The sequence below is a fragment of the Topomyia yanbarensis genome, chromosome 2 (genome assembly GCF_030247195.1).
Source record: "Topomyia yanbarensis strain Yona2022 chromosome 2, ASM3024719v1, whole genome shotgun sequence".
In the NCBI taxonomy this organism is placed as follows: Eukaryota; Metazoa; Arthropoda; class Insecta; order Diptera; family Culicidae; genus Topomyia; species Topomyia yanbarensis.
In genome coordinates, this window is record NC_080671.1 from 304528750 (window position 1) to 304544654 (window position 15905).

General features: G+C 37.5%; 2 protein-coding genes across 5 annotated transcripts in view; one reads left to right on the forward strand and one right to left on the reverse strand.

The window, feature by feature from the left end:
- The window catches only part of LOC131683445 (glycerol-3-phosphate acyltransferase 3), a 53808-nt gene extending 43175 nt beyond the window's left edge, over window positions 1–10633 (reverse strand). For 2 of the 3 annotated variants that reach the window (XM_058965442.1, XM_058965441.1), the window contains exon 1: window positions 10174–10632. In XM_058965442.1, the coding sequence (XP_058821425.1) occupies window positions 10174–10326 (153 nt within the window). In that variant the 5' untranslated portion in view covers window positions 10327–10632. Of the gene's footprint in view, window positions 1–10173 lie in introns of all 3 variants that reach the window. The other variant, XM_058965440.1, reaches the window with a different exon arrangement.
- Window positions 10634–12806: 2173 nt separating this feature from the next.
- On the forward strand, window positions 12807–14491 carry LOC131679579 (uncharacterized). 2 transcript variants are annotated; one of them, XM_058960317.1, is made up of 3 exons: window positions 12807–13038; window positions 13394–13732; window positions 13787–14491. In XM_058960317.1, the coding sequence occupies exons 1-3, from the start codon at window positions 12810–12812 to the stop codon at window positions 14251–14253; spliced, it is 1035 nt and encodes a 344-aa protein (XP_058816300.1). In that variant the 5' UTR covers window positions 12807–12809; the 3' UTR covers window positions 14254–14491. The 2 variants fall into 2 exon arrangements, with proteins under 2 accessions (XP_058816300.1, XP_058816301.1); XM_058960318.1 differs by having other exon boundaries at window positions 13804–14491.
- The last annotated feature ends 1414 nt before the right edge of the window (window positions 14492–15905 follow it).

Sequence of the window (15905 nt, forward strand, 5' to 3'; positions counted from 1 at the left end):
GGTAAACTTGTTGTCTGAAAACATGCATTTTTCGCTCGGAGATTTATCGAGCTCACGAATTAGCTACATAGGCCTTCCCCAGGTCTCATTTCTTAGCCCTCCATTTTACAATTTTTACGTGATTGATATTGACGAATGCCTTGTCACTTCCAGCACGCTAAGGCAGCTTGCAGATGATGGTGTAGTCTCTATTACAGATCTCCAAGCTGTCGATTTGCAAGGACGATTACACGGTACCTTGGACAATTTGTCTGCTTGGGCCCACCAGCTGGGTATTTTCAAGGAAGCGTGAACTAGCGCAACTACAGCTTCAATTATTGGGTCAAATTATTGTTCAGATTTTAACTTTCAAATACCTCGGAGTACGGTTCGACTCTAAAGGTACTTGGGAATGTCACATTAGGTATCTGAAACAGCAGTGCCAACAAAGAATCAACTTTCTCCGTGCGATAACCAGGACGTGGTAGGGCGTCCACACAGCAGACCTGCTCAGGCTGTACCAAACAACGATATGGTCGGTGATGGAGTACGGGCGTTTCTGATTTCGCTACGGTGCGAACATACATTTCATCAAACTGGAGCGAATCCAGTCTTGTTTTTAGTGTATTGCTTTGGGTTGCATGCACCCGATCACACGATAAGTCTAGCAGTGCTTGTGGACGTCCTACCGCTTAAAAATCGATTTTGGAACCCCTCATATCGATTGTTCATGCGATGTGATATCTTGAACCCGGTAGTAATTGTAAATTTCAAGGGGCTTGTCGAGGTCAATTCCCATTTCCGATTTATGGCATATTTATTGTTCTGCTAGATATCAACTATTGATTTACCTTCTGGCCCGAATCCGCTCGTATATACCTTTTTAAAAGCCATCAATATACGGATTTAACTGCCTCTTTACCTTATCATTCTCAGAAGTGTCCGACTTCTGGCTGTACCGACACGATCTAAGCCGTACTACGAAATCGACTGGAGGCACCCTTGCCGGCTCGTGCAGGACCACCCGGCGTACCAACTCATTAGGCTTCCCAATGAAGGCCATCCGAGTTTGAAATCCTTACCGGAGATCACTTGTCTCTTATACCCAGATGTAGAAATACGCCTAATAGCTCTAATTAAATCTGACTAATTTTAATAAAATTATACTTCCCTCTCGTATATCGAAATGTATCCTAGCTTTAAGATAGCTGTAAAATTTTCTTAGCTTCAATAAATAAAAAAATCTTTCTATTTGTAATGCTCCAGTTTTAAGAAATTTAAAATGTAACACAAAAAGGAGGCACCTCTAAAGTAACGCAAACGTGCCTTATCAAATAAACGCATTAATAAAAAAAACCCATGTCATGCTGACTTCACCCAAAATTTGTATGATAATCGTTACGTCAATTCAGTTAGATTTATTACCTTACGACATTAGGACAAAATACTTCAGCAGATGGTAGTCACGCCTCTGCTTACAGGACAGGCAAATTAACATCTACGCACCAGCTTGTGTTCTTCGTCCTAGAATATTGTTGCCTGCCAAATTACGCATCGCTAACTACGTTGCTAACAGCCCAATTGTGACAATGATCCGTCGTTTTAACAAACAAATCTTCGACTTCGCAAGTAGTCTACTGTCAATAGGGTAATATTGTTTAGTTTAGTTTATTAACCCTCCAGTGCGCACATGAAAGGCTCCCTACATGAACAACCGTTGATCTCCAAAATATTTCAACCATTTATTATTTAGAAGATACTTAGTCTCAAACTTTAGTATTCATTTTTCACGAAAAGTGTTAGAAAGTGCTTGACATAAGATAGCACAACTGTGTCGATTTTAGAATTTGATGTTAGAAAGGATCCAAGTTGATCTATTTGTGTACTAGTCTTACCGTTATTTGCGAATTCAAATCCTACAAGCACAGTGCACCCAAGCAACTCTGACAAGCTAGGATCAAGAGAACGAAGACGCATTGCTTAACCGTTTCTCTTGGCTTATCTAATCGACCGACACGGCATACTAGAAATAGCTTTTGTGATACACCTGACGTTTGAAAAAATTGTTAATGTACGCGGCAACAATCGAATCACAACAAGCTGTATAATGAACACTGGTGATAAGGTGTTCTCTGATCACGCGTCAACCACTGCGCACTTGGGCAAACATTCGAACTTAAATTTTTCTTATGGGTCCGTCTAGCGGAAGAAGAAAATAATGTGAACCCGACGTCCCAACGGTGTAGATCAGAGATTATAATAGTAGAGCTACGCGAAGCGATAATCAGAGGGAGCACTGATATTTACATCCTTTTAATTTCGTCAACAATTTCCTTTCGAATGACTTCACCCAAAATTTGTCATGAACTTCCCACGTATCCAAATTTGACCCATAGATAGGCGTTTGACAATTGCATAGAAAGATTTTTGTTTTGATTCTACGCGTAACGTTTCATCTGTGATGTACACATGAGTTGCTCACGATCAACATTATGAAATTTAAATTATTTGATAGGCGTCACGGTGATTACCTACTTAGCTTTCATGCTTGTTTTCGTTGATTTACCGCGGACGAGGGTTAGATAATGAGCCTCAGGCGATTCTATGCGTGCACTTCGGCATTAGTACGTATCAAACTTGCCTTGAACTTGGAACTGTCGAAGTACGATGTTTCATGTTGGAGGCGGGATAGGAAGAAATAATTCCTCAGTTTGCTTTCACAGTGTGTTATATTGTCAAATCAGAGGAATGCAAACCCCTTCATAAGATATATATTAAAATTACGCCAATGGTAGTAAATAGGCTCCTCCTGGGGAAAATAGAAATACTCCGTAGCAACTGGGAAAAGTTGTAAAGTACAAACTGGAGCAAACTATCTCATTTTCAAATTTTTAGATAGAGAAGTGGTACTGGTAGTTTTGCACAAAATCTTTACGACATAAAAATATGTTTCTTTTCAAATGCTAATATTTGATTTTTTTCTATATATTTTCTCTGTTTTACGAGTCAAGTTCATGATTGATAATTCTCGTTAGTTTATTTGTTTTGTCAGTTATGTGCAGGGATGCCAAAGGTACCGGTAAACTACATTTTTTTTCGGTATATTTACATTTGCACAAGCTGTACAGCCCGCTACGGCGACGCATCACTACAGCTCTTGCCAGAACGGTAGCCAAACCGAGTACATTTTCCCGTACAGCAGTAGAATACATTTTTGTTTTGCTGCTGTACTCCGACTGCTCGGTGAGAGTGTAGTGTAGTAAAGTTTGTTCTCTCGCTTTGTACACTTTTCTCTGCATAGTCAAAGGGAGAGGCCCGCACACGAAAGCGTTAATGCCGGTCGTGGCATAAACGAACCACATTCATTGTTGTCGTTTGTGTTTGAAAATATTGAACTGATTAAAAATATTAAAAAGTGTAAAATAAGAAAAGAACATAACAAAACAATAACGCTTTTATAACTATGGTTGATATTTATAACAACTGGAGTTATATTCAGATAACGGAATTGAAAGTGGATTGCGGACAGTTTTCTATACTATCAATATTATAACTTAATCTAATATGAGACCATCAATTTATGAATTGATAGTTTGTTACTAGGTCACTGTCATTAGATGATTATATCTAATACAGTTCTCTCACAGAATACCTATATAGTTTTGGAAAAAAATATATCTCATTTAGTTTTAACTTTGATAAAATCATATCAAATTTTGTTACAATTTTATTATAATTAGTCAGGTTTTTGTTTTATTTTTTGTTATTTTAACAACTAACCAGCCAGATTTATAACAGGTTCTGTTCCAAAATATTTTTGAAATAAATAACTCCCGGTGTTATAAATCAGTTATGCCCTTCTGATCGGGGAGAAGCTGTACCGTTCGCGACTGGTGGCTGTACTGGGGGCAGTATTTTTTTGTCATGTTACTGCTTTGCTTACAGACTGCCGTACAGCGCTGAGCGTCCTGCAATAGCGAACGACAGTAGCGTTGAAAGAGAAATGAGAATGTAGGCAGAAAAATTGCCGGTAGACATTTTGCATCCTTGGTTATGTGGACTTGAATGCAATTGATGGACTTGTCTTATGTAAACAAACCATCGAGAATTGTTAAATAAAGCTGTTTTGGCGAGGTTATGTTAGGTTGATGTTAAATTTAATAACATTTTCTAAAACACGGAGGTGATACTGTTAGGAATATGACCGAAGGATATAGATGACGTGATAACGTTGTATATCATGTTTTGACAATGTAACAGCCAGGGACAACTGGATGGTTCGGAGAATTAAATACATATCAAAAGAGTTCTATTTGCGACGTTGAAAAAGACTGTTATTTTAACTTTCCGGTAGTCGTACTAGTGCACTTAGCGTATCACGTTTCTAAATTCTGGTGAAATCATCAATGGGCACCAACACACAATGGAGCCCAGAGCTACTTCCAATGATCAATATTTCTAGGTTATTTATTCTTAAGGTTTGGTGTCTTGGGCGGTGTATCTTGGGCAGAAGTGATCATAACATTGGATTTGATGTAGATAAGTAAAAACTGATATTTATTATTCTGGAATGGCCCACCTCACACCCATACACATCTTTTGTAGTGTGGAAGGTTTACGAGCAGATATCTTTCGATAACAGAATACACTCATGAGAGGTTCCTTCATTCTTACTTTACTTCCGTGTATGACCATCCTTCGCTCCTATAAATCCAAAGATCTTTGCATCATAAATATCTTGCAGGCCTGCTTAAATTCTCTTAGGTTATTAGTCCGCTTGGCGTATTTTGGTGATGCGTTGAACAAATTGTAGCCTTTTATAAAACAAGGAGCTCTGCGATTCAAGATTGAGCATGCGCTCAACAATCTCAGATTGTTGCTTTGTTTTCATCACCGCTAGCAAATTTGGTATGGACGGTCATCGATTTTTTTCGGTGAAAATTAAAACAAACTGCATTTTACCGGACGTTTCGACCTACTAACATGTTCAGTCATCCTCAGCGGGCTAATGCTAACAACGTCTACACAATGAACAATCAGTTGATAATGTGATTGTTCATTGTGTAGACGTTGTTAGCATTAGGCCGCTGAGGATGACTGAACATGTTAGTAGGTCGAAACGTCCGGTAAAATGCAGTTTGTTTTAATTTTCACCGAAAAAAATCGATGACCGTCCATACCAAATCTCAGATTGCCGGCTTATCTGGTTTCATAACGGTGCACAACAGTGCTACACAGGTACTGCGGCGTCATTCCATTTATTACTATGAAAATGAAAACAAGTGTGTTATATACAATACGTTGCTGAACTGACATCCATTGTAAACAATTGAGCATCAAATGTCGCGGAGTTAGTCTGTCACAGTCGCATTACCTTGTTTTGTAAGATCTGCATTCGCTTACGCTGTTGCTTGGATGCTAAGAACAGATTAGAAGCACATTTATCAAAATGGGGAGCTATTATGGTCTTGTAAACAGTTACCTTTGAGTCAAATGTGAGAAACCAATTTATCCTACAAAGAACGCCATACTTCCTGGCAGCTTTCCGGATTGTATAGTGTATTGTAAAGCGTGAACCCAAAATATCTCTCGCGTGTTTTTTTGTAAACGGCCAATAAGCATGCTGTCAAAATTCACTTTGAGAGAACATTCCGGACAAACCGTAGCTCGCCGAGAATGGATGTTAACATTTTATGAAAGAGAAAAGTTTTCTCTTTCGTCTGCTGTTGTGATTTATAATTGGCGATTAATGGTTTGTCCAGAATTTCCTCTTAAAGTGAATTTTGACAGTATGCTTATTGGCCGTTTTCAAAAAAACAACGAGATTTGATAGGTGTAACTCGTTCAACTATCTATCCATCTATTTCAACTGTTGAAGTATTTTCATTCATCTGCCGCGTAGTTACAACCATATATTTGGTCCTGGACATGTTATGTTTGAGTTTTTCCCACTTCAACCAATCACTAAACTTCGTCAGCTCAAGGTTCTTTGATGCACTCATTGAAACTATTACCGATGATAAACAAAACTGTGTCATCGACAAACAGGTTTAGTTTCGTATTTTCTAAAATGTTTCTCATGTCATTAACTGCCGTTCTACGCATAATTGTCCCATGCATATAGGGAATCCAAAAGAACATGGGACAAATATGCTTATAACGGCAGTTAATGTATAGGATAATTAAAAGTAGTCATAGTACACTACCCTGTGGTACACCAAAGTAAATTTCGGTGTCCGATGATGTAGTGCGGTTGTACCTTGTAACTTGTGTACGTCTTTCTAAGTATCTGCGAAACCACTCAAGAGCATTTTCTCTTACACCATATTGCTCCAAAAAGCAAATCAGTTTACGGCGATCAATTGCTTCACACGAATGATTTTTCCGGAATCCTGATTGTTCACACAACAGTATACAAGCACTATCTACGTAACCCATCAATTGTTCTTTAACAACCGTCTCTAAAACTTTCTCGAAGATCGGTAGTATATTTATCGGCCTGAAATCCTCTACTCGTGATGCGTTTGGAACTTTTGGAACTAGAATTACGACCGTCTTCTTCCATGCTTCCTGGAAAACACCTTGCCGGAGCGACTCATTCACAACTGTTAACAATTTATCAGCAATTATGTCAAACGCATCCACCAGCACCTATAACTAAATTATTCATGGATAGTCATTACTTTCGACTTCGTCTTGTCAGAATCCGACACTAACTTAGTTAACGGACTAAGCTAGCGCCGGATGGACGCTAGCTCCAAAAAACGGTTAGCGCTAGCTTAGCCCGTTAGCTAAGTTAGTGTCGGGTTCTGAGGGAGCGAAGTCGAAAGTCCATGACTAATTTAATTATAGGTTCTGTGGTCTTCACGCGCAAAGATGGGTTTAAACAATTTTCTCCTAAATAGAGAAAAAAAAGCTTACCCAAATTATTCTCCACTGAGGAGAAATATAGCATAGCTCATCTCATCAGCTTAAAAATGAGCACCTTTTCTTGCGGGACATCATGCTTGACTAGGGGTTTTTCTCAGAAACACAAATTGTGTCTCCGTTTTGTGGACCTAGCGTCAAACCGGCACTAGCTTAGTCCGCTAACTAAATTAGTGTCGGATTATGACCCCTGGCTGCCACTCCGTTATCGATCTGGACTAGCTGAAGTTGCACAGGGAATAAGTAGATGATTATGCTTGGGAGTAGCGCAACATCTTTCAATGTGCAACTCCTGGTAATCCTAAAGTGTTTATTGATCAATACCGGCGCTGGCCAGGCCCAAACGTAAATCGCGGAAGGAAAGGGAAGGAATGGTTAATCCGACACTTGCTTTTGCTAGAGGCCGTATAGGTAAGTATAGAAGTTGGATTCTACTTCCTCTTTTCCGACGCCAGAGAGGTGACTCCACTATCTGGACTAGATATCGATCCATCCACTCATGGACCTTTACCTCAGAAAAATTACCTTTTTTTTAACTCAGAAAAATCTCAACGACCTCGGCTGAAATTGATCCCAGGATAACTGGAGTGAGTGTCGGTCACACTTACCACTCAACCACCGGCGCCGTCCTAAGTTAGTGTCGCATTCTGATGAGACGAAGTCGAAACGCAAATTCCATAACTAATACTCAAAATAGTATACTGTCCATGATCGCATATTTGTCCCGTTTTCTATGGGATTTCCTATCTTTAGAGGACCGATATGTGATCACGGGCAGTATATTGCAGAACACAAAATCGATCCCGAATCGTAGGGGTCCGGAACAACAAGATATACACCCTTATTTTTGTTTACGATTGCGAAATTCGTTCGAAAACGATTCGAACGAATAGTAAGCTCATTTGATTTTGCTGTCGTTATAATGGATTAGTTTGATACAGCTCAATTTTGTACGTCTTAGAGTGGTTTGAGAGTCGTTTTGTTTATTACATGTGCTGTTCGAACGCTTCCTAAACATACCAAATCGTCATCTTTACGAACACCAATACAGGTAAGTAACAGACTTTTACATTACGCTATCACAGGCGCACAGTGGTCCCAAAATGTGAAAAAGAGGGATCTTTTGATGGCAGTAGAGCTACAGCTTTTAGCAATATGATGTCTTCATGGAAGTTTCTTGAGTTTCAAACCCCCTCCTTCTTGTTTCATCATGTAGATGATTAATCCCCCTAGTAGTGAGTTACGGAATTTATTTTCTTCATTAATTCAGATAAATTTTTTTTTGACAAAGTGATATATTTTTACGACGATATTAACTTTGTAATTGTTATGGTTTTTAAGATATATAGCGCTATTTGTGAAAGGATTTTTCAGTATAGGTTCTAGAATGTAACGTAAGCTGCTAAAATAGACAACTTTGTAAGAAACGCTATCTCGCTATCGCTTGTATTTAAACTTTTTACGTTTTGAGATTAAAAATAACTTTCCAAGGTCAACAACTCTCAAACGGACAAGTAACAAAAGTAGAAGAAAAATGCTCTAATAGCAGGAAAAATCAGAGCGCCTTAAGATTGTCTGCTAAATGAAAATCAATAAAAAGTCCGGACTTTGCTACGTTTAAACTCATGGTAAAAATCGTGTTCTTATCCAATGATCATAAAATTTTGAATATACATCATCCAATATATGAGAAATTTAGAAAAAATATAAAATATCAATATTTCAAAAATAAATTTTTGAGGCTTTGGCCAGCCTCCAGCCACTGTGCGCCGTGGCTGAATAGTAGATTATAGCACGAGAGAGAAATATTCCGTGCTTATCAGCTACCAAGTTTCTTCCAAGATCGTGTGCACTGCATAAGTTGAACAGGCGGATGATACATAATAGCGAATCTTATGTATCTAGTAGTTAGTATTGAGAACACGTTTTAGGTACTAAAATCCTGATCTCACGAATACCAATTATTCAAAAAGATTCAATGTGCAAATTCGGGCCTCTCTTTTCGACGCCAGTACAAAGTATTTAATAATTTTCGAGTTCACATCGTAAGGCAGCCAAGTAGGTTTAATTCGATAAGTTTGTTAGATTTACAATCCGATAATGGAATGTAGATCGGTTATCATTCAAATAAAACATTGGAATCTAAAAATATATCGGAGTTTCAGCATAATGCTTTCCTATTGACATTTGTTTTTCTGGTACCCTGTTAAGAGTTACTTTTTATAAATAATTGGTGTTTAGTGTTTTTGCTTCGATTTTGAAGACATAGCAAAGTCTGCTATTGCGTGTTGTAGTGTTCTATTATAAATGTTAAAAGCTACCAGTATTCACTGCCATGGTCCAAAAGGAGATTAGACTGCTTCGAATGGTTGAAGGGGCATAGTACAATATTCTGAAATTTCGATATTTCGTGTTCTGCAACTTTCGATTTGATAATTGCGGGCTTCGCTGTTTCTACGATGTATTTGTTGTAGTAATTTATATTCACGACAAAAGGTTCCTACAAATCAAGTTAGCTTCATATGACACTAAGCTTTGTTGAACAATTCTACCAGAAATTTCATACGATCTTTTACCGGAGCTATACATGAAAATGATTGAGTTCAACGAGGTGCATTTAGGTAAAGCCGAGAAAAATGTAGTTTCCATTTAACCATGCCCAAATTCACCTGCTACCTTTAACTACTGCTGCAGGTCAATGAAACGAGTTGTTGTTTACTACACGTGCCAATTACATCATGTAAATAATGGCACTGATAACATTGAAGTGCACATGATCATGGGATGTGTGATCATTGTGGAAGTGAAGCTGTTGCGAAGCTAATTTCAAAAGCACCGATAGAACTGAACTGGATTCTTGGCCTTCAAAGCCAGTGATACATTAAGTATATACAGACAACATGATTAGCGTGCGTACTCGTGTGTCGGTTTCGTACACAAATGCTATGAATAAAGTGGTTCGTAGTTTACTATAACGTAAAAATAATTATGAGCTAATACATGTTATTTTAAAAGTCTAGTGGATTTGTATAACGCTAAATAAAGTATTTAAAAATGTAGCATATCTACTTACATCACAATTGATTAAAAATGATAAACGTAACATTTAGACCAACCCGTTAATGATTAATATATTATATTGATTTTTCTTCGCCGCCAGACAACCGACACTGACCTTTGTTGATACGTATATAGGGAGGCACGTATTTTTGTTTTTGTCGCAATTTAACCAAAATAGAAACTACCTATAAACTACAAATGCCTTACCTCGAAAACCTTGACCAGTAAATCCACGTACATTCGTCTAACGCCGATCGATTTTCCCATCGAGGCAAGAAATATGACAAAACACAGAAATAGTACCAACGTTGTCATCGTGATCATAGACAACACGGTGCTGATCAGTTCTAGCAGCAGCATCTTGACGTTTTTACCTCTCGATGCAGATGTTTTCACAACGGAGTGAACTTCACGAAAATCTAACGGTGAGCGTCACTAAATCTGATGCTGTTACGCCACTGCTTGTCCTTTCACCTCACGTTCATAATTCACATTACACGGTAAAATTTCACCATAGGTCTGATTTTTCTCGTGAAACAACAATAACCGGGAGCAGAAAATTCATAAGTCGCACTCTGATCTTACTACCGCAAGCACATTCAACAAATTAACAATTTTTTTTGCGTTGCGATGCATCTGCATCTGCTCGGGTGTCAGAATGATGATTGAAGTTTGGCTGGGGGTTCCCCGATAAGTCAAGATGTCACTTGAATGTGCTTGGCTACTTTTTGCTCTGGGTTGTATCGATGTAACGATGATAGAGAAAGCCTTTAGATTTCACGAACTTGAAAAAAAATAATTCGACATTTCTTTATTGAGTAACAACTGAAGCCAATTGTTTGATAATTTATTATTTTAAAGAAGCAAAAATTTCAAGAAAACGGTTGAGGTTACACATTGTAAATATACCTCAGTTTGATAAAGGCACCCCTCGCCATAGATGCTGAAGTTACCCCAGTAAAGCTCAGCCGGAAATAAAATGGAATTCTGGCTGGTTCCAGTTTGTATTCCGGCTCCAGTGACACACTAGAATCGGTGTGTCACTAGAGCCGGAATGGGAACTGAAACCAGCCAGAGTTCCGGTTCATTTCCGGCTGAGCTTAACTGGGACACCGAATAAAAATGCTATAGCGCAGTGATGCCAGAGTCAGATATTGATATGTCCTCGAGATATAAAATTCATCACATGAATAATTCCCTAATAAACATCTTATCATTCAAGAGCCTAACGACCTGTTCAGGGTATCATCCAAACAATATGTGGAATCGTTGGACTATATGGGTTAATGTTTGTGTATAATATTTTTTTATTAGGGTTATTATTAATAATCGTAATACATATTTAAAAAATAATATTGTGGTTATCACTGGAAATTAGCAAAAATTGCGAAAAAACAAGATTGCGAAACTGCCATTTTTAAGATTTAACCTTTTCAATTCCGCAGTGTTACAAAGCAGTACAAACGCATTAGCAGGTAGTGAATGACTCCGATTTATTACGCTGGATTTCCGCTGTAAACCGTGACATTCCCGTCAGTGAAGAGGTGAATAAATCCATGAAATGTCAATTCATGATCGTCGGCTTGCTGACCAACATGGCCTCTGTTTTGCCGGATGTTTGTTCTAAATTTTACGGTTGGAGCCAACAGTGTATATTTTAATTCTTTCGAGTCGTATATTTTAATTCTTTAGAGTAGAATCGAGTCCGTCGCGTGCTAATCTTCGGTGGAAAGCACAATATATTTACGGTTGGAAGCTGGAATATTTTAATTCATTTAAAATAAGATGAATGTACACACAGAAAAAAAATTGTTAAAAATAAGAGTTTTCCACTCTTAGCAAAAAAAACCTACGCCTACGATTAGGTTGAAAGTAAAACTTTTAAATTAATCAAGAATAATAATCAAAATAATAGTTTTCCTTTCAAGCTATTGAAGAATAGTAATTACAATAAGAGGCCATACACAAATGACGTTGCCTTTTTTCGGCGATTTTTGACCCCTCCCTCCCCCCTCGTAGCATTTGGTCACAAAATTCTAACCTCCCCCTCGTAAATAACGTAGCATTTACCTACCCCCTCCCCTCGTCCCATGCAACGCGCCCGGGCGATGAAAAAAAAATCACATATGTTTTTCAATTATTTTAAATACATGTCCTTTCAAAATGTTTGACGACTTTTATCAACAAATTGCGTGCAATATAAGCCCATTTCATGACAAATATAGTGTTGATATTTTTGTTTTGAATTTTATTGTAAAATCCACGCAAAAACGACCGCATGAGCGCTGCTATCGCGATGGTGAGCAAAATCAAAACAAACGTCAAAAGAAGTGTGTATTTTTTAAAAATTTATTAAAATTCATTTTTTTCCTGAATAAGCAGATTTATTTGGTTTAAACGCTATGATTGGGGTAAAAAAATCGATTCCTCACAAAGTGGTATGTAATACATATAGTTTCTGTCCTTCTAAATACATTTTTTTGCAAAGTGAAAATCGAATTTGCAAAGAAACACAAAAGCTTCTTCGTGTCCTTCCAAGAAAATATCTTATTCGTTAATTTTGTTTTTATCTAAGGATTTTAGATCCAACCAGCGCTGTATTGTGCCGAAATGTTACACAACTGGCTATAAATTACTTCGGGTACCACGTGCCAGCAACAAAGTATTTAAACGATGGCAAAACCTGCTAAATGTAACAGGTTATGGAGGTGAATTCATTTGCGAAAGGCATTTCAAAACCGATGATTTTGTCGAAAGTAAATCTAAATACCCTACACAAAAAAAATATATATATTAAGTAATATTTCAATACAGATTCGAGAAAAAAGCTGAAAGCATCTGCGATGCCATTTTTGAAACTACCACCCACTTCCATAAAGATAAGGATACAATCCGGATGTTGTATAATAGGTTGTCATTCGAAACGCATAGGAAATATGGAAAAGTTTCCTCAGAGAAAAACGGCGTCGTTCGGAAAATGGTCAGAGCTACTGGGAATCACAACTGAGGAAGCAACTAACCTTCCCCTGTATATTTGTCGGAGGCATTTCGCAACAACAGATTACGTAACAGGTAAACCAATTGGTAGTCGAAACACTTGTCGCGATATAAGTGTTGTTAAGTGGAATGTACCCACTTAGTAACATAGTAGTAACGTACATTTCATGCATTAATGGGTGAAGGAAAAGCCCTGTTACGGTATGGTGTACTCCCATTAAGGTAGTAAAGCTTTATATTAATGGTTTCCAGCCAATACAATCACAAAGACAACATGAGTAATTAAACGTGGGAAACTTTTTAGATCATTCGGGACTACGAACAAATTTCAATTTTAATTTTCTAGTTTTATTTATAGTTTCATGTTTCCTCTCACTCAAATTAGCAAACCCAATCATTAATATTAGTCTCTAAATTACGTCTTCCTCAGTTCGTTCTCGATATTTGAAAATGAACGCTATTCCCTCCCAGAACATCGTGAGGATGATTAAAATGCCATATATGGATCGAAGGAAAGTGAGGGATTTGCCGACTCAAGCATATCTGACAGATCACAGTTATTGCAAGGAAGACTTGAAACCAAGAAGCAATCGATGTTGTTTTGTGCCAGGATGTTCTATAAAAAGTTCGAAAGGGATATTCTTGCACAAATTTCCAGAGAATAAGACAATAGCGGAGGCCTGGAGACATGCCATCAAATCAGTACACAAACCGACTCAGAATTCCTTCATTTGCAGCCAACACTTTCATCAAAGTGATTATGTATCAGGTATAGCTCTTGTGATATTGTATGTATGAAATAAGGCAATCTATATATTTATAGGACGAAATTTATTGAAGAATGGTGCTGTGCCTTGCCGCAATTTACCTTCAACACTACTGGAGAAAACTCAATCAGCACGAAGTAGTAATAATCCATATTTGCGAGCATTCAGAAGTTTTCGGAATCCAAAACCTACCTGTCCTTATCGCGCCCTCGATAGTATATCCAACGAGGAAGTGAATCCCGTTATTACAGCACAAACCATGAGCAACAAATCTAACGATGATAGCGCAGCAACAAAGGAAGATAGTTGTCGGGATTTTCCTACAGATACATACAATAACGAAGGATGTGAGGAAAAGGTGTCGTTTTTGTCAGAACTTCCTTTCTACGAAACCACTGAAAGAATCTTTTTTATTTATTGTCGTCAAACAAGAGTAGACCGTTTTGTTACAACGATAAAATATAGTATACACTTAAAACATAAAATACTAATAACTAAACTAAACACTATCTGGTTTACATAGCACTACTTTAGGATGTTCTTTATAAGCGAATAGAATTGAAATATTTTTTTAATTTGCTTTTTGTCATTGTTAAGTCAATAGCTTCGCAGTGCTTGTTGTAAGTTGCCATCATCTGATTTAATGGTCCAAACTTGGCATAATTTGTACGATAATTGTTTGTTATAAATGTATTTCGGATTCGTAACTGCCGGGAAGGTATATAAAAATTAAGTTTAGATAGAAGTTCGACTGAATCAATACGACACGAAATTATATTTTAGTATTTTAGTGTTTGGATGTTAATGAGCATACAGCGAGCTTTATAAGATGGGAGAGGAAATCGTGTCCAACCTATTTTGCGAAGTGCAAACAATAAAAATTGCCTTTGTACTGATTCTATTCTTTCTTCATGTGTGATTGAGAAAGGTGACCAAACTATGCTACAATATTCCAGTATTGACCTTACATACGATATGTATAATGTTTTAATTGTATATGGATCATTAAAATTGTAACTAAAACGCTTTATAAATCCAAGCATGTTATTTGCTCTATTGATGATTGTGTTGTAATGGTCAATGAATGTTAGTTTTGAATCTAGAATGACTCCCAAATCTTTAACTCTTTCGCACTTTTGTACCACTTGATTTCCTAGAGTGATTGAAATGTCAGGTGTATTTCGTTTCCTACTAAAAGTTATTGCATTACATTTTTTTACGTTTAGTTGCAGAAGGCTTTTGTTACACCAGAGGTAAAACATATGTATTTCTTCCTGTAATATCTTTATGTCTTGTTCGTTCCTAATTTCTAAAAAGAGCTTCATGTCGTCGGCATAGATAAGAACTTTTATGTTTTTGAGAATGTATGATATGTCGTTTACGAATAAAATGAACAAAAGAGGACCTAGATGGGAGCCTTGAGGAACTCCTGATGTGACTTGAATGGGATTCGATTTCTTCCCTTTAAATCTAACTATTTGTTGACGGTTAGATAAATATGATTCGAGCCATTTGAGAAGACCTGATTCAATTCCTAATTTTTTCAGTTTGAATAATAGCAAGGGTATGTCGATACGATCAAATGCCTTGCTAAAGTCCGTGTAGAGAGCTTCAGTGTAGTTTCCATTCTCCATTGCAATCAATGAGTAGTTAACGAATTCTAGTAAATTTGTATTAGTTGAACGTCCTTTGAAGAACCCATGCTGCATGTTAGTAATTCTGTTTTTGATTTGATTGAATAGTTTTTCGTTAACGATTGCTTCAAAGAGTTTAGGCATACATGACATAATGGCAATTCCACGGTAGTTACATATGTCAGATTTTTTGCCACTTTTAAAAATGGGTACCAGGTACGAGCTTTTCCATAAATTGGGGAAAATGCCAGATTCAAGCGACATGTTAAAAAGCCAAAACAGAGGAGCTGTGAGTTCCAACGCTAAGTTCTTCATAAATACGGGTGGGATCCCGTCAGGTCCAGAACCTTTGGAGGCATCTAGTTTGTTTAGAGCCTCCATAATATCTTGCACACTGACATGATTGACGCCAATGTCTGTGGTGAATTCTGGGAAGAAACCGAAATATTCGCGATCACGATCTTCTTCAGAAAATGTGGTATAGATGTCTTGAAAGAAGGTTGCGAAAAGATTGCAGATTTGTTCCGCATTGACACCGACA

What these genes read in the sequence shown, in the direction of transcription:
- LOC131679579 (XM_058960317.1), top strand. Translation starts at nt 12,810, where the DNA reads ATGCCATTTTTGAAACTACCACCCACTTCCATAAAGATAAGGATACAA. An exon ending in AACAACAGATTACGTAACAG is followed by an intron (nt 13,039 to 13,393) that starts GTAAACCAATTG and finishes CGTCTTCCTCAG; the next exon opens with TTCGTTCTCGATATTTGAAA. An exon ending in TCAAAGTGATTATGTATCAG is followed by an intron (nt 13,733 to 13,786) that starts GTATAGCTCTTG and finishes ATATATTTATAG; the next exon opens with GACGAAATTTATTGAAGAAT.